Source organism: Protopterus annectens, chromosome 9.part0 (genome assembly GCF_019279795.1).
Source record: "Protopterus annectens isolate FY-2018-M chromosome 9.part0, PAN1.0, whole genome shotgun sequence".
Classification (NCBI taxonomy): Eukaryota; Metazoa; Chordata; order Ceratodontiformes; family Protopteridae; genus Protopterus; species Protopterus annectens.
The window spans coordinates 1,351,105,671-1,351,123,926 of NC_056743.1; the positions used below are offsets into that span (position 1 = coordinate 1,351,105,671).

At 42.5% G+C, this 18,256-nt stretch overlaps 1 protein-coding gene across 1 annotated transcript in view; it reads right to left on the reverse strand.

Moving 5' to 3' along the window:
* Positions 1 to 850: 850 nt before the first annotated feature.
* The window catches only part of TM2D2 (TM2 domain containing 2), a 324,727-nt gene continuing 307,321 nt past the window's right edge, over positions 851 to 18,256 (reverse strand). The window contains exon 4 of the mRNA XM_044084334.1: positions 851 to 1,386. Within this exon, the coding sequence (XP_043940269.1) occupies positions 1,173 to 1,386 (214 nt within the window). The 3' untranslated portion in view covers positions 851 to 1,172. The remainder of the gene's footprint in view (positions 1,387 to 18,256) is intronic.

Below are 18,256 nucleotides of genomic sequence, written 5' to 3' on the forward strand. Positions count from 1 at the left end.
TAAACTATGTAGTAAAAATTTACTACAAGTGGAAGATGTTTTACGTTTAAAACAGTGAACAATGCAGAAAATGTGCACAACAGGGTACATCACAGGGGAGTCTCACCCATGCCTGCATTATTTCATTCCAGTCGAAGACCGGGTTTGGAGCCTATGGGAAATGAAGCCATTACTTTTATAATTCCAAACTGGGAGAAGACACAGACAAAGTAAACTACAGCCAAAATGTTATGAATTACTGTTGCGAGGGACTCTCCTAACACAATTCCAGACAGAAACATTGTTACTGTTAGCTTCACAGTAACCTGAAACTGTGCTAGGGACTGCATTCATTATAGACCAGATTCTTTATTTTTATATTTAACATGTATGGTCATGTAATACAATACTGCATTCACATTCAGTAAAAAAAAAAAAAAAAAAAAAAAGCTGACAATTCTAAAATTGGAAAAAAGTGATCTTAGATGCAAATGAACGTGGCACCTCTGTTTACAATTACAGCAAGTAATTTCTTACATTTAAAAGTGTCCCAAGCTTTACTGTTTCATTTTCCTGAAAGCAGTCTGCAATATGAAAATCACTGGTGCACCCAGAATGGACTACTAAGATCCCACTAAATGGTCTTAGGTACATCAGTCCTACAGAATTACAAAGAGCAATCTGAGACTATGTTTCACAACGGAGGCATTCCTGTTCTCTACTTCAACGACTTAACATCTAAGTATGACTGCATTACTGTAGCTATTTGTTGCATGTGCCAAGTTTGTGTCAAGTGGTACCTGGGATTGCAGATTACAATGTCAACTAAAGATACGTTTCAATGTCTCATAAGCACACAAAAAAGTCAATGTTTCTTCATTAAATGCAGCTTTATTTCTTGGAAATTTATACTTAAGTATTATAAACTCCAAAATAATGGCAATGAAAGCAATTAAATTCTAGTACTGTCCATTAACTGGAAATGGAAATCAACCAGGTTAAATAAACATTTGTCTGGTTTGAAACTTGTGCTTCTCACTTAAAGGAAAATAAATGCGCTTCCTTTCTGATACAGCCATCCAGCATACAATCAATGAGGAGTCCCAGCTGTCCATAGCTCTGCTCTTCAGTAATACATGACTATTGCAATTTGGAATGCCTCAGGTCTTCAGTGTTTATGTTTTCTCTCATTTTCAGTAGAATGTGCACCAGTTGCTCCCATCACTGGGCATCAACCCTCCAGTGATGAGGAGAATCAAGTCAACAAACCACCATATGCCCAGACCTCCCAAGGTCAACAGCTTCCCAACCGCTGTGCCAGTGTGTCCCAAACAAAATCGATCAACGCCAAAGCAACCCAAGAAGAATGAGTACAGCAAAGTAGTCACAAAGTAATGTCCTGTGTATCTGAAATCAGAAAAAAATGCACAATATGAAAATATGCTCTGAATATATCTTTATGCAGAACAGCTGATAAAGTGCATCATATAATCCATAAATACAGTACCTCCTTGGTGCTTGTACAGAGGTATTTTTTCAGTTCCTACGAACTTAATAAAATGGGTCAAATATGCCACGAGGATATTTGCAGGAAGACCACTTTTCTCAGCCAGTTTAAAGTGCAGTACACTTTTCATCAATAATTATGATAGTAAAATTGTGTAAGTTACTTACCATAACAAACCAAACACTAAAAACAAAAAATGAATAAAGGGCAAACCACACTGGTCGTCGAGTGAAGACACTGCTTTAATACACCAATTGATGACGGAGCGCTTTTACCTGTAAATCTCAGGCTTCATCAGAGTCACCATGAAAAAAACATCACTTCCTTTATATATTAAAAATCCAATGACATCACAAATACTAATTAACTGCTGCCTAAGTTAAAAAAACAGTTAATGCACCAACAAAGTAAGTTTTAAAATCCATCTATACCTCAAAAATTTAAAAACAGTCACAAACAAATTAGTTTAAATATGTCCTAAAATATAAATAGATGCAAAAGGTAATTTATATATTAACAATAGTAGTATCTATATAATCATAGATCCCTGTTTCAATAAGGGAGCAACAGATATGTTGTCATCAGTCTCAGTCATCAATTGGTGCATTAAAGCAGTGTCTTCACTCGACGACCAGTGTGGTTTGCCCTTTATTCATTTTTTGTTTTCAGTGTTTGGTTTGGTTTTATCTTCACCCTTCGTGTGGTGGACTGGAGTTTCTTTGCACATTCTGGGTGCCCTGTCTGGTTTATTGAGCGTTTTACCCTGCTTGTGATTTTGGGATGGAATTACTCATTAAGGAACTTACTGAAGCGGTTTCAAAGCTTTTCGGCTTGTTTGGCTGCTGCTCTGACTAACAGGAATGGTACGGATGTCTCTAAGTGGTTGCCGGCAACACAGGATTTCGAATTGCTTACTTTGCACACCCCGGCTGTGATTGACAGCCGACCCAACCAATCAGAAAGTGTGCCTATTCCATGTAGCTCAGCAGGGCTTACTGATTGCTTTACAGCCCCTGTACTAAACTTCAAGGAACCTGATCAAGAAAGTGGCATCTTGTGATCTTTAAACAATCAGTTGGCTTTCTTTTGAAAGCCTGTGTCAGAAGTACCGAGGTATGCAACTTGATAATGCATTTTTGACAGAGTCCCTGAAGTTGAAACAGGTCCCAAAGGGGCTTCGGTTGTGGAAGCTACCAAAAGGGATTTAGGATGGTTCGCCAGCTTATAAAGAGCTTGTACAACTGTACAACAACACGGGACTTGAGGTAATGCATATTATTGTCAAAGATGATGACACTAAATTGCAAAGTTTCAGGAAAGACATTGTTACTCTTAATTCCAGTATTACCAGTGACTTGCTATTTTTCGACTATAAAGACAACTATAACAAGATTTTGGTGGACCTGGAAAAGTATGTCATGGACAAAATGGGAAAAAAAACAGTCTAAATTGAAACAGGACATGAGGGATTATGCTACTAAGAATGTATATAGCAGTAATGTGTATGACAAAGACAGTGATGCTGTTTTGCTCAATGAAAATATAGGAAATGATGTTCATAATTTAAATAATGCTGACAATATCAACATGAATGGTTCTGGTAGTAATAGTACAAAAGTGAGAAATAGTCGTGAGGTTCAAGATGAGGTTTTTTTGGAACCCCCCCAGAGTTGAGAAGATTGGAACACCTGAAGAATCAGGCAGACCAGAATGGTTTCGGTTACCGGAACCGATGGTCACACAACCAGAGGGGTTTGGAGGGTGAAAGGGAGACAGAACTAACGCTATTAGATTTCTCTAACACAACTGGCAATGTACTTGTAGCTAAAGAAACAAGATTTGAACATCATGATGGTGTGGAGATTCTTAGAAATGGTGACTTTACGGTGTACAATTTCAATAATCTGATATTGACCTCTACACACTGAATTGTTGAGTAAAGGTTTTTAGTTTGTTCCAGGTTACAAAACTGATATTGCCTCCTTGTTATTGAATTTTAGATTATACACACAACAACTAAACCTAAAATTATTTCCACAAGAGGATGTGAATTTTGTGATGAGTTTAAAAATGACTAACACCCTTCATTCTTTCATGTCATAGGAATGTGATGGTATTTGAGTCCTTATGTAAAACAGAATTTAGGACACAGGTAAATAAGAATGAGTTTTACACTGACAACCTTAGCAAAAATGAAAGGGAGGCGTTACATGAGATGAAAAATGACAGGATGAGTAGATTTATGAAAGCGGATAAAGGGGGTGGGATCGTGGTTATGTCAAATCTTTATTATAGTTCAAAGATGTTTGGGGTTCTCAAAGACCCATCCACCTATTCCAGAGTTTCTCGTAATGAGATTAATTATGCTTATTCAAAGATTGACAGTGAGTTGTTTGATGCCTTTTCATAGGATGTTATAAATGGAACTGAGCTTGAATTTTTGCTGTGGAGGACCCCATCATCCCCGGGATTTTTGGCATTCCCAAGATTCACAAATGTGTACATGAATCCACCATTTAGACCTACTGTGGCAGCTAGGGGGACAAAGACGTAAACATTAGCTGCCTTCATTGACCATGACAGTAAAAGTACAGTTGTGTACACTTACCATAAATGTAGAAGTGTATTCACTGTTGCAGTCATTACATTTGGGAAATCTGCTGGCAGGTTGCCCTCAGTTGGCCTGAATATCAAAGTCTTGGGTCCTGCATCGGTCACTGTCTCCTCTTCCATGACGTCAGGTCATCAGGGGTATAAAACATGCAACAGACACCATTTTATTCAGTTTTTCTTGCCCCAGATGTCAGGTGTCCCCCAAATTGGGAGCAAAAGTATATATATATATATATATATATATATATATATATATATATATATATATATATATACACACACACACATACACACACAGATATATATATATATATATATATATATATATATATATATGTGTGTGAATGTGTGTGTGTGTGTGTGTGTGTGTGTGTGTGTGTGTGTGTGTGTGTGTGTGTGTGTGTGTGTATATATATATATATATATATATATATATATATATATATATATATATATATTAATAAACAGCAATATATATGTAAATGCACTTTTAGCAACAAACTTTACCTTCATCTAAAAGCAAATACACCACAAAGGTTTTAGAATATAGTGATGGAAAGAGAAGTTCTAGAAAAAAGGGGGATGGCGGGTGGGTAACCCGGACTGCAACAGTGAATACACTCGAACATCTATATTTATGGTAAGTGTACAACAACTGTATTATGTTCTTCGTGCTTCACTGTTGCAGTCATTACATTTGGGTAGAATCCCAAAGCTATGGATGGGAGGATGGAACTAAATAGCATTAGGAGCAGCTATAAGGCCCTGCAGAACAGTGGCAAAGCCTGCCCTGGACTTAGAGAAGAGAGGCAAATGATAATGCTTTGTAAAATATGAACAGAGCTCCAAGTAGCATCTTCTAGAATACCTTTGGTTGGAACTCCTCTAAGAAAGGCTGCTGAGGTAGAGGCAGCCCTGGTGGAATGTGATCCGATTCCCTTGGGCACCGGTTTACCATGATGCAAGTAGTAAAAACGAATGCAGTGGCTTAGTCACTTAGAAATAGTCTGCTTTGATATAGCCCTCCCCTCTGATGCTGCAGCAAATGCCACCAGTAGTTGCTCAGACTTCCTTAGAGATTTGGTCCTGTTTAAGTAGAATCTTAGTTGTCTGTGTACGTCCAATGAATGCAGAATCTGCTCCCCCTTGTTCTGCGGATTTGGGTAAAATGTTGGCAGGTGAATAGTTTGGTTAAGAGCCACACTGGATACCACCTTAGGCATAAAGGAAGGATTGGTCCTGAGGGACACCCTGTCCAGGTAAAAAGTAATAAAAGGCTCCACAGCCATAAGGGCCTGTAGTTCTGAAACCCTTCTTGCTGAAGTGATTGCCAAAAGGAAAGCTGTTTTCCAAGATAAAAACTTTATATCTGCAGTAGCTGCTGGTTCAAAAGGAGGCAGGGTGAGTTTTTCCAGCATAAAATTGTGGTCCCATGCAGGAATTGATCTTCCTCAGAATTGGGTACCAGTGTTGGTGAGGCCAGTCCGGAGCAATTAGGATAATTTTTGTTTTTTCCTGTCTGACCTTTAGTAAGACCTTGGGGAGAAGAGGCAGAGGAGGAAAGGCGTAGACTGATAGGTTTTTCCAACTGAAGGATAGGGCATCCACTTTCCATGCTTGTCTGTGATAAGTCCTTGTGCAGAATTTGTCCAGTTGATAATTCTGGGGAGAGGCAAATAGATCCATGTCTGGGCTCCCCCATTTCTGTGTTACCATGCTGAAGACTTGTGGATCCAGTTTCCACTCATGAGGATCCATAAGGTTTCTGCTTTGGTCGTCTGCCAGAGTATTTTGTCTTCCTGGCAGGAATTGAGCTTGAAGATATACTTGGTAAGTCAAGGCTGTGTCCCACAATGTCATGGTAGTCTGCAAAGGGGGTAGGAATGTGTACCCCCCTGCTTGTTTATGTACCACATAACCGTGGTGTTGTCTGTCTTTATCAATAGTTGTCCTGGATGAGGTAAGTCCTTGAAGGCTGTCAGGGCATTCTGAACAGCTAGCATCTCTTTCTGGTTGATATGCAGATGCATTTGTTTTGGTGTCCATATGCCCTGAATGCATCTCCCCGCCAGGTGCCCCCCCCCCCAAGCATAGTCTGATGCATCTGTGGTTAGGGTTTGGGTGGCAGGGGGTAGAGTGAATGACCATCCCTTGTTTTGGTGACATGTCTCTGCCCACCAAAGAAACTCCTGTTTTAGGCAGGGAATGAGAGGAATCATTGTTTCCAGACTGTGACAATGTTGACTCCATAAACTTTTCAAATACCATTGAAGTTTCCTCATATGCAGTCTTGCATATGGAATTAGTAGAATGCAGGATGCCATGAACCCCAAAGCCTGCAAAATTTGTCTTGCAGATAACTGGGTTTTTGTTGCCATCTGTTTGAAGTATATAGTCAGTTGCCTTTGTTTGTCTGGCGTAAGGTAAGCCATCTGGGCAGTTGTATTCAAGCTTGCACCCAGAAATGTAATTTTTTGAGAGGGTACCAGTTGTAATTTCTTTTCATTTATTGTGTACCCTAGGCATGTTAGAAGCCTTTTTACAAATGCCAGATGCTGAAGAAGAATGTCCTTGCTTTCTGCTTGAATGAGAAAGTCATCCAAGTAAGGATAGATTTGTATGCTTCTTTGTCTGCAAAATGCAATTACTGGTGCCAGGCACTTTATAAAGACCCCGGGCACAGTAGATAAGCCAAAGGGCAGTGCAGAGAATTGGTAATGCATAAAACCTGCCTTTAAGCGGCGGTATCTTCTGCACGATTCCCTTATTGGGATATGCAGGTATGCCTCTTTTAAGTCTACAGTCACTAACCAAGCGTTCTTGCCCAGCATGGGCAGTAGCTGCTGCAATGTCAGCATTTTGAATTTTGGAATGTTCAAGAACGTGTTCAAAATCGATAAGTCCAGTATTGGACGCCAGGGATTGTCTTTTCTGGGTACCAGGAACAGTCTTGAATAAAAACCTTGTCCTTTTTCCTGTTCTGGTACTGGTTGAACAGCCCCCATATCCATGAGGGACGTAACTTGTTTCTCAGCCTCTGCCCACTGATTTTGTGGTAGATCTGGCCAACCATTTCGAATTGGCAAAGTATGGAAATGAAATCTGTACCTCAGTGATACTATGTTTAAGACCCACTTGTCCTGGGTAATTAACTGCCAATTTTGAGTGCTAATCTTCCCCCCTAAGGGGGCTGCCAGAAGATAAGTGTTTGGTGATGGAAGAGGGAAGTCATTGAGGCTGCTTACTGTAGGGTTGTGCTTTGTTTCCTCCAGATTTGGAGGTAGAGGCACCCCATTGCTTTGACCTGTAGGAACCCTGTGATTGGTATCTAGAGCCTTTTGAGCGCCTGGATTTGCCTTGAGAGGCTCTGTTGGACACAAGAAAGGACCAATTTTTAGTAGGCCAGTGCCTACTGAATCTGGGTGGCTGCACTTGTAAGAAATCTTTTACAGTTTGCATAGATTTAGCTTTGTCTTCCATTTTCTTTAAAACCTCTTCTGCCTTATTACCAAACAGAGTATCATGCTGTAAAGGTGCATCCAACAATTTAGCTTTAACATGATCAGGCAGATTTTGCTCCTTGAGCCAGGCATGCCTTCTAATCACAGATCCAGTAACTGCGGCCCTGCAAGAGGCCTCCAAGGAATCAAAACCACATTGCAAAGTATGCTTTCCAACCTGTTCTGCTGCATGCAATAATTCCTGTAATTCTTTATTTTTCACACAATCAGAAAATCAACATTATTTTCTGTTTCAATAGGCCCATAACATGCTGTTGATATTTAAGCATATGAAACTGGCAGTTTAAGGCCCTAATTACCAAGGTTGCAGACGTATAAACCTTCTTTCCCCATCTATCAAGGGCCCTGGAATCCCCATCAGAGGGGGTAGGATTTTTGGCTGTAGAGGCCTTTACAACCTTGGGACCCTGTGAGATAGTTTCAGGATCAGCAGCAGGATTTTTGAATAAAAATTTGTGGGAGTCAGGAACCCTGTAATATCTGTCTGGCTTACTAGGAGCCGGAGGTAGGGAATCAGGAGTCATGCTTGATTCCGTAAACAGATCATCAACAATGTCTAATACAGGAAGTACAGCCAAAGGCCTAAGCTGAGGAAGAAGAAGGAAATCCCTAAGCCTCTTTTTTGATTCAGAGAAATCCTGACTCTCCCAATGAAAATGTTCCCTTAAAGTATGCAAGGTTTCTCCAAAAGAATAATCCTCAGGAGGAGATGCAGATGGAATGGATTCTTCTGCATCTAGATCCTCATAGGGTGGTATAGAAAATTCCCGATAAGAAGAATCAGAAGAAACAGAAACCTGATCTGAAGATTCATAATCAGTGTCTTGCTTAGGCCTCTTAGCAGGGGAGGGGGGGGGGGTTGGGAACCCCTGATCAAGGTAAGTCCTCAGCCATTTTGATCATCTGTTTTTTTAAACAAAGGGGCCTGAGCACGTGGCTCATGCATTGGTTTTTTAGACTTAGTTGCTGATTTTGTTTTTGAAGCTGGCGTCGGTTTTATATAAAAATGTTGAGGCCTGAAAACACCATCAGAAGCCGGTGCCTGCTCAGCAGCTCCGGACCCATCCGAGGGAGAGACATCCATGGGTTCAATACTCTGAGAATCTCGCAGCATATTGGACTCCACATGGGTCTCAGTAGAGGCCTGCGACTCAAAAGTAGCGGGTATCAGGGGCTGTGAAAGCGCCTCACTGAGTACAGGCAAACCAGCGATTGGCTTAGGAGAAGCTTTGTCGGTTTTGGACCTTGACTGTCTGTCTGTGTCTTTTTTTTTTTGCATTTTTTGTGTACTCCGGTAGTCTGATTGCTATCCGATGACATTTCTGGGTAATTAAATCTGGATCCAAAATATTTTGAAGCAAAAATATACCGACGCTTAATAGTGCGTTGGTTAAATCTAGCACAAAACCGACAGCAAGCACGTTATGATCTGGGCCTAGGCAAGGAATACAGTATAAATGAAAATCCTTATGAGGCATTTGCTTCCCACAAGTAATGCAATTGTTAACTTTTACTGACATTGGTAAAGAGCAAGAAAAAGTTTCCCCATCAGGGTACTTAGCTTTAATTGAAGACTTCGGTTTTGAAACCCGAATGTGAAAATTTCAGGAGTCGGCTGACCGGCACTTCTGCTTTGGGCATTGTGTGGCAAGAAAGACGGAATAAAATGGCGTTGGCTGCATGTTTTATATCCCTGACGACCTGACATCATGGAAGAGGAGACAGCAACTGACACAGGACCCAAGACTTTGATATTCAGGCCAACAGAGGGCAATCTGCCAGCAGATTACCCAAATGTAATGACTGCAACAGTGAAACACGAAGAATATCCTATTATTGCTAAAATGGATCACATTTTGAAGGACTCTTGGCATTTCCTTGAGATGTTACGGGACATGGTTTCTGTAGACAATGTGATTTTTTTGGCTATAGATGTGGTCAATCTTTTCTCTGTGATCCCCCATGGTGACTGTGTTAAGGCCTTCGAAGAGCGTCTTTTCCCATCTGGTATTATACCCAGCATGAAAGCAAATTTTTTAACCAGCTTGATGGAAATTGTTTTGAAAAATAACTTCCTATTCTTTGAAGGGGAATAATACCGTCAAATTACAGGTGTTGCAATGGGGGCGAAATGTGCCCCTGTCTTTGCAAATGTGGTTTTACTAGAATGGGAGAAGGAAATAATATTTAAGTCCAGGTTTATGTCCAAAACCACTAAATATCTAAGATTTTTGAACGATATACTGGTCTTGTGGATGGGGACTGAGACAGAAATTGAGGAGTTTGTATCTTTCTTGAAAAGCAGTACACACTTTGTGTCCTTTTCCCACAGATTTAACAGTGATGAGATTGATAATTTGGATATACGTCTTAGAAAGAGAGAAGGAAAGTTGAGTTCTACTATCTATAGAAAACAGACACACATTCAAATGGGTTGTTATTATGACAGTTGCCACCCTCCCCATCAGAAACGGGGGGTGGTGAAAGGTCAGATGTGTAGATTATCAAGGTTGATTAGTGATGACAATGATTTCAAGAGGGAGTAAGAAAGAGATTTACAAAAAAAGATCCACTGTTTTTTGTCCTATTTTAGGGTGTGGGGTTACACCTACTAAGGTTACGATGGCACCCCATATAGGTAATAATCTGATGGTGTTGAACTACAACCAGGACCGTTCTCAATTTTTAACTATTTTGAACTCTGCATGGGTCAAAAGTTTTGACATGGAACTTAAGCATAAGTTGAGGTACAAGCCAAAAATTGCATACAGTAGAGGCAGAAACTTAAGAGACCTTAGAGCAGAATGGGATGAGACCAAGGGGAATGCATAGGTCCCGAATGTACAAATGTGGTTGCAACTACTGTAGATATAATAATGATGGCCCTCATGTGGCGGTAGATCACGGCCTGTACTACAGCAAATATTGTGTACATAGCAACTTGTAGCACATGCTTGGTATTTTACGTTGGAAAAACTATACGTAAATTAAGGGACAGATTTGCCAAGCATGTGAGGGATATTAAGAATAGGAAAGTTAGTAGTGCACTCTATAATCATTCTGTAGCTTGTTTTAATTTCAAAAGATTTTTGTTTTTTGTTAGAAAAATATGTATTAATGTGTGTATGCTTAATGCCAATTAATAACCAAGTATTTTAATACGCTTTTCATTCTATTTTTCATACACTGTATATTATACAAATTGAGTTTCATATGAGACTGAAAAAGATGCTTTTTTGAAAACTGCAGTATGCTTTCTGAAACTTGCAAGTTGCCCTCTGACCTAGTAATTGCTAGCACAGCAATATTCATGTTTATGCCTTCTGGAAATGTACTTGAGAAGCAGGTGTTTATCTGCTAGGTCAGGAACGAATGAATGAACGATGCTTTATTCTGTAAATGTAATGATTTTAGACAAACAGCTCTGTTCGAAGGATGGGAAAGTACAGTTTTGTACCTACCATAAATGTAGATGTCCGATAGGTATGCATCTGCAGTCCTTACATATGGGTTGTCCTGCCTCAGGCAGCCCCTCGGTCGGCCGGATTCCAAAGTCTGGGTCCGGCGTCGGCTGATGTCGCCTCCATCCCGACGTCAGAGCGCCTGGGATATAAAAGCGTCAGCCAACGCCATCTTCCTCAGTTTTTCTTGCCCCAGATGCCAGTTGCCCTCTAAGTAAGGCTAAATTTGGAGAAATGAAAAATTCCAAACATGCACAGCAATAAAAAACAAATACACCATAAAAGATAACCCCAGCTAGCTAAAAAGAGGGATAGGTATCCAAAATATACCACAGAGGGGTAGGAGGGAGGGAAATCCTGACTGCAGATGCATACCTATCGGACATCTACATTTATGGTAGGTACAAAACTGTACTATGTCCTTCAAGGATGCATCTGCAGTCCTTACATATGGGTAGAATACCATAGCCAAGCTGGGGGAGGTAGGACCTAAGAAAAGGATGGTGTAGCTAACATGCCCTGCAGGACTGCAGTAGCAAAGCCTGCTCTGGATCTGGAATATAAGGGCAAATTGTAATGCCTGGAAAATGTATGCACGGAGCTCCATGTAGCAGCTTCTAAAATGTCCTTTGTAGCCACCCCTCTTAAGAAGGCTGTGGAGGTGGCTGTTGCTCTGGTGGAATGAGGCCAAATGTTAGCTGGCACAGCTTTTCCATGAAAGGAGTAACAGAACCAAATGAAATTTCCTATCCATTTTGAAATTGTCTGTTTGGAAATTGCTTTTCCTTGTACACCAGCAGCATATGCTACAAAGAGTTGGTCAGTTTTTCTGTAAGTCTTAGTTCTGTCCAAGTAATATCGCAACTGTCTGTGGATGTCCAAAGTATGCAGAAGTTTTTCTCCTTTATTTTGTGGATTTGGAAAGAAGGTAGGCAGGTGAATAGCTTGGTTCAGTGAAACCTTGGATACCACCTTCGGCATGAATGAAGGATTGGTTCTCAAAGAGCCACTGTCCTGATGAAAAATGAGAAATGGCTGAACTGCCATGAGGGCCTGTAACTCAGATACTCTTCTCGCTGAGGTTATGGCCAGGAGGAAGGCAGTCTTCCAAGACATGAAATGTAGTTCTGAGGATGCTGCTGGTTCAAAGGAAGGAAGAGTTAATTTTTCCAACATGAAGTTAAGGTCCCATGTAGGCACTGGTGGTTTCCTTGGAGGGTTGATGTTTTTTATCCCTCTTAGAAACTGTCTTAGCAGAGGATGAGAGAATACAGGTGGGTCAGTGTTGTACTCTGCTGAAATTGCTGAAGCATGGATCTTTATGGAGGAATAGGAAAGGCCATTATGGAGCATTTCAGCCAAGTATTCTAGAATATGTGGAATGCTCATGATTGTCGGATCTTGACCCTTTGCGGTGTTCCAGGTACGAAATCTTTTCCATTTTGCTGAATATGCTTTTCTTGTGGAAGGCCGCCTGGCTTCCATGATGATATCCTGTACCCTCTTGGATAGTTTATCCTGGCGAGGAGTCAAGGTATTCTCCAGGCTGTCAGTTGCAAGGTTTTTAGACTGGAGTGCAGAGTCTTGTAATTGTGCTGTGTCAAAAGAAGAGGCCATTGTGGTAGAGGCCAAGGTTTCCTGCGTGACATGCTCCTTAACAGTGGGTACCAGTGTTGTCTTGGCCAGTCCGGGGCTATCAGGATTACTTTTGGTTGCTCTATCCTGATCTTCAGTAAGACCTTGGTCATTAATGGAAGAGGTGGGAATGCATATACTGTTAGAGTATTCCAGGTGAATGAGAGGGCATCCACTTTCCATGCTTGAGGATGGTATGTCCTTGTGCAGAATTTCCTCAGTTGATGGTTGTGGTGGGAGGCAAAAAGATCTATGTCCGGCATTCCCCATGCATGTGTTTTCTGGAGAAATATATCCGGGTGCAACATCCATTCGTGTGGATCCATGATGTTTCTGCTCAGGCTGTCCGCCAGAACACTGTCTTTTCCTGGTACGAACTGGGATTGTAGTTCTATATTGAGTTTCAGGGAAAGATCCCACAGATTCATCGCCAGCCTGCAAAGAGGGTATGAATGGGTACCCCCTTGCTTGTTTATGTACCACATAACTGTGGTATTGTCTGTCTTTATTAACAGGTGACCTTGGTGGAGGAAGAGCTTGAAGGCCTCGATGGAATGCATCACTGCCAGCATTTCCTTTTGGTTGATGTGCAGATGCAATTCTTTTTGTGTCCATTGCCCTTGAATGCATCTGCCTTCCATGTGAGCTCCCCATCCATGGTCTGAGGCATCCGTTGTAATGGTTTGGCTGATATGTGGCTTGCTGAAAGGCAGGCCCATGTTCGACTGGCTTGCTTTTGCCCACCACAGGAATTCCTTTTGAAGGCAAGGAATGAGGGGAGATTAAAGTTTCTAGACTGTGACTGTGCTGAGACCATAGACTCCTTAGGTACCATTGTAGTTTCCTCATATGCAGCCTTGCTTGTGGAATCAGAAGAATGCAAGATGCCATGAATCCCAGGGCCTGCAGGATCTTCCTTGCAGTTAGCTGGGTTTCTGTTGTCAGATTTCTGAAATAATCCAGTAGTTGTGCTTGTTTTTCTTCTGTGAGAAAAGCCATCTGGGTATTTGTATCCAGTTTTGCACCCCGAAAAATTATTCGTTGGGATGGAACAAGTCTTGATTTCTGAATGTTGACTGTGTATCCCAAGGCCTGTAGTAGTCGGATGACATAGTTTAAGTGTTCTACCAGTGTTTGCTGGCTGTCCACTTGTATGAGGCAGTTGTCCAGGTATGGGTAAATTTGAATCCCCTGAAGTCTGCAATGTGCAACTACTGATGCCAGGCATTTCGTGAATACTCTGGGCGCAGTAGATAAGCCAAATGGCAATGCTGAGAATTGATAATGCTCTGAACCGGCAAGAAATCTGAGGTGTCTTCTGCAACTTTGTCTGATAGGGACATGCAGGTATGCCTCCTTGAGGTCTAGAGTTACCAGCCAGGACCCCTTGCCCAGCATGGGAAGGAGTTGCTGTAAGGTCAGCATCTTGAATTTTGGCACGATGAGGTAAGTATTCAGTGCGGACAAGTCCAGTATTGGTCTCCATTGCTTTTCTTTTCTTGGAACAAGGAATAGTCTTGAATAAAATCCTTGGCCTTGCTCTGAGAGGAACCCTTTCTATTGCCCTCATTTGAAGTAGCTTGGAAATTTGTTTGAAAGCCTCTGCCCTTTTGTTTGTTGGCAGGTTTGGCATGCCTTGTCTTTTTGGTAATGTATGAAAATGGAATCTGTATCCTTTGTCTATTATTTGCAGTATCCATTTGTCCTTTGTAATACTGTGCCAATTTTTTGAGAATAAAGATAGCTTTCCGCCCAAAGGTGCTTCCAATTGAGCTCTGGTTGACGGGGTCATAGTCAAGTCATTGAGATGGTCTTTGTGTAGTAGTTGTAGGTCCTGCAGTACCTCTCTGGTTTGGAGGCTGCCACTGACGTCCTCTGTAGGAGCCTCGAGCTTGCCCTCTACCTCTGGCACGCCTGTTTCTGCCTCTTTGAAATCTGTCTGTGTCCGGAAAGGACCAATTCTTAGAAGGCCAATTTCTGCTGAATCTTGGTGGCTGGACCTGTAGGAAATCTTTGACTGTTTGTACTGATTTAGCCTTTTCCTCAAATTTCTTTAAGACCTCTTGAGTCGTGGAGCATCCAGAAGCTTTGCTTTAACATGATCTGGCAGTGTTTGTTCCTTCAGCCAAGCATGTCTACATATGACTGCACCTGTCATTGCTGACCTACATGAAGCTTCCAATGCATCATAACCACACTGCAAGAAATGGTTGCTAACCTGCTGGGAGTTATGTACCAGATCCTGAAGTGCCTTGCGATCTAGGGGTTCAGGTGAAGAAAGTTTTTTATGCAATTCATCTAACAAATACTCTTGGTACTGTATCATATGGAATTGACAATTTAAAGCCCTCATAGAAAGAGTGGAAGAAGTATACACCTTTTTACCCCATCGCTCTAAAGCCCTGGACTCCCTTTCAGAAGGGAGTGGGTTTTTAGTAGTGGTGGTTGCAACCCCTTTAGGGCCCTGGGAAATAGTTTCTGGGTCAGCAGAGTGGCCCTTGTAAAGGAAATGATGTGAGTCCGGGATCCTGTAGTACCTATCGGGTTTGACAGGAGCCGGAGGAAGGGAGTCAGGGGAAATACTGGACTCAGAGTACACATCATCAATGACATTTAAAACCGGAGGAATAGCCAAGGGTCTATGTTGAGGTAAATGCAAAAAAGTTCTTAATCTCTTTCTGGAGTCCGAGAATTCCTGGCCCTGCCATTTGAAATGCTCTCTCATGGAGTGGAGGGTCTCCCCAAAGGACAACTCTTCAGGAGGGGAGGCAGAGGGTATAGATTCCTCTGCATCAGAATCCTCGTAGGCCGTAAAGGCCTCCTCCTGGTAGTCTGATAGGGCAGAGTCATCTGAGGCCTCATCAGAGGACTGGGGATCTGTCTGCTCAACCCTGGGCCTTTTGTCTTGAGGAGGTTGAGAGCCCCTGTCCGGATGTGGCTGAGAGCCCCTAATTAGGGAAATAAGGTCCTCAGCTAAACTTAAAATCTGTGAACCGGTAGTGGATCCCTAAGGAATAGTCTTTGGAGGGAGAGATTTTGGCTGGTTAGCAGCTTTAGCACGTGTAAATGCCTTAATGGACATGGATACAGGAGGCCTGGCTGCCCCACGTGCTGGAGTAGTTTTATCTAGAGAGATGGTGTCGGAAATTTCCAGAGCACTGGTTTCAGTAGGAAATTCTATAACCGACTCAGAGGTGGCCTCCGGGGCCGAGATTGTCAGTTGTGCGGTTTCGTCGGTCGGAAGCACCGAGGATTCGGTTTCGGCAGAGACCGTGACACTCGCGGTAGGCCTGGGCGTGGTTTCGGCCGAAACCACGGACCGCGTGTGTCGGTCCTTGTCCTTCCGTTTTTTGGGTAAATGAGGAGTCAGAAGCTCCGACGGCATAGTGTAACAGTATTTTTCCCAAAAAAAATTCCTCTGCGAACTCCGCCCGACGCCTAAGAGTGCGTCTATTGAAAGAGGCACAGGCTGCACAGGCCGAGACGTCATGGTCTGTGCCTAGGCAGGGTAGGCAGTAAGAGTGGAAATCCTTATGAGGTATTTGTTTCCCACAAGATAAACAATTATTAACTTTAACCTTTTGATCTGACATCGGCTGAGGCAAGAAAGAGTCCCCAACGGGGTACTTAGCTTTTTGAAGTCTTCGGTTAGCTGAAATCTCAGGAGCTGACCGACCGGCACTTGTGAACTGCTTCTGCTTCGGGCACTGCGCGGCAAGAAAGACTGAGGAAGATGGCGTCGGCTGACGCTTTTATATCCCAGGCGCTCTGACGTCGGGATGGAGGTGACATCAGCCGACGCCAGACCCAGACTTTGGAATCCGGCCGACCGAGGGGCTGCCTGAGGCAGGACAACCCATATGTAAGGACTGCAGATGCATCCTTGAAGGACATCCTGTGCAGCTGTAGTAACTTAGAGATAAAGTAGACAAAGGACTAATAGAGAAATGAACTGCTAGCATTGTGCTTGAATTAGCCATAGTATTTTGAATGGTAACATAACATGTATCTAACTGGGAGTAATCAAGGCCATGTTGTTTTCCTCAGGAATTTTCACATAAAAATTGATAAATCAGCAGAAATTGATGGGAAAGATGGTCAGCAGATGATGATGAAAAAGGTGGTAAACTGTTACGTCAGCATGGTAGGACATAACACAGGGTCAGAGTTGCTGGAGCCATGTCAGACTCAAAGCCTGTCACAAGTGGTGTCCCACAGGGCTCAGTCCTGGGTCCACTCTTGTTCGGCATCTACTTTTCTGAAGTACAAGCAAACACAGGAGGGTTATGGCTGACAAAGTTTGCAGATGACTGCAAACTGGGCACCATAGTCGAAAACACATCTGACACAGATATCCTCCAGAAGGGCCTCACAGAAACGGATAACTGGTGCCAGAGCCATGGCCTGAAGTTAAACGCCAAAAAATGCATAGTCATACCCTTCGGAAAAACAAGGTTACCCCTAGCTACCATATAGGTGGCAATCCACTGAGCACAGAAAAAGTCATCAGGGATCTGGGGACCCAAGTTGACAGTAGCCTTGCGTTTGACATTCATGTTGCTAAAGTAGTTAGGAAAACCTTCTATATCGCCCACCTGATCATGAAGGGATTCACATCTAGATCAAGGGAGGTCATCGTCCCCCTGTACTCATCACTCATTAGACCTATGATTGAGTACAATGCCCGTTCGAATGTATCTGACCAGACACCTGCTGCAGCTTGAAAGGCCCCAAAAGTTCCTCACCAAAAGGATAAAGGGTCTCAAAATATGTCTTATGCTGCCCGACTGAAAGAACTCCAGCTCTATTCAGTCTCATACCGCTTGCTCAGAGGTGACCTGTGCCTGACATATAAGGCCATGTCAAACCCAGATTTGACGAATATGCTTCACCTCAAAAAATCTAGATCCCTCAGAACCACAAGGCGGGAGACTTAAACCTTGACACGGTTATAAATAGAACGTGCTGGAGGGACAGGTTCATCACCCAGAGACTCCCTATGCTGTGGAACAAAATCCCGGTACATGTGAGGCAGAGCACCTCGCTGGCCTTGTTCAAGAGGAATCTTGACCAATGGATGGGAGATCGCAGATATACCCCAGGGATTACTTCAGTGTCACTGCTTGACAGTGGCACAGAAAAATGATAGGCATAGTTTTTATTCAAACTAAAGGGGTGGCGAAAGCCACATAACTATGGGCTAGGCTTATAAATGCCCTTGGGCAGATAGCCTAGTATGAACCTATGAACCTATAACCAGATTAAGAATGTATAAAATGAAAGTATTTCCTGTTTCTGGTTAGACAAACTCTGTATTAGCACGTTTTTGTCTCCTTGCTGCAAGATTAGTGCCTTAACCTGAACCTACTGTGTTTTAATCATTTTTAAAGTATAATTTTTCCTCTGACAGTTTGGTCCTTCGGACCGGAAAGTACCTCTCACTCTAGGCCTAGGTCAGAATTGGGCCCGGTGGCATGCATCCGTACAGAGAAGAGGCCAAATCGGCTCTTCTGTTTTGAAAGACCTCCGACTGAATTGTC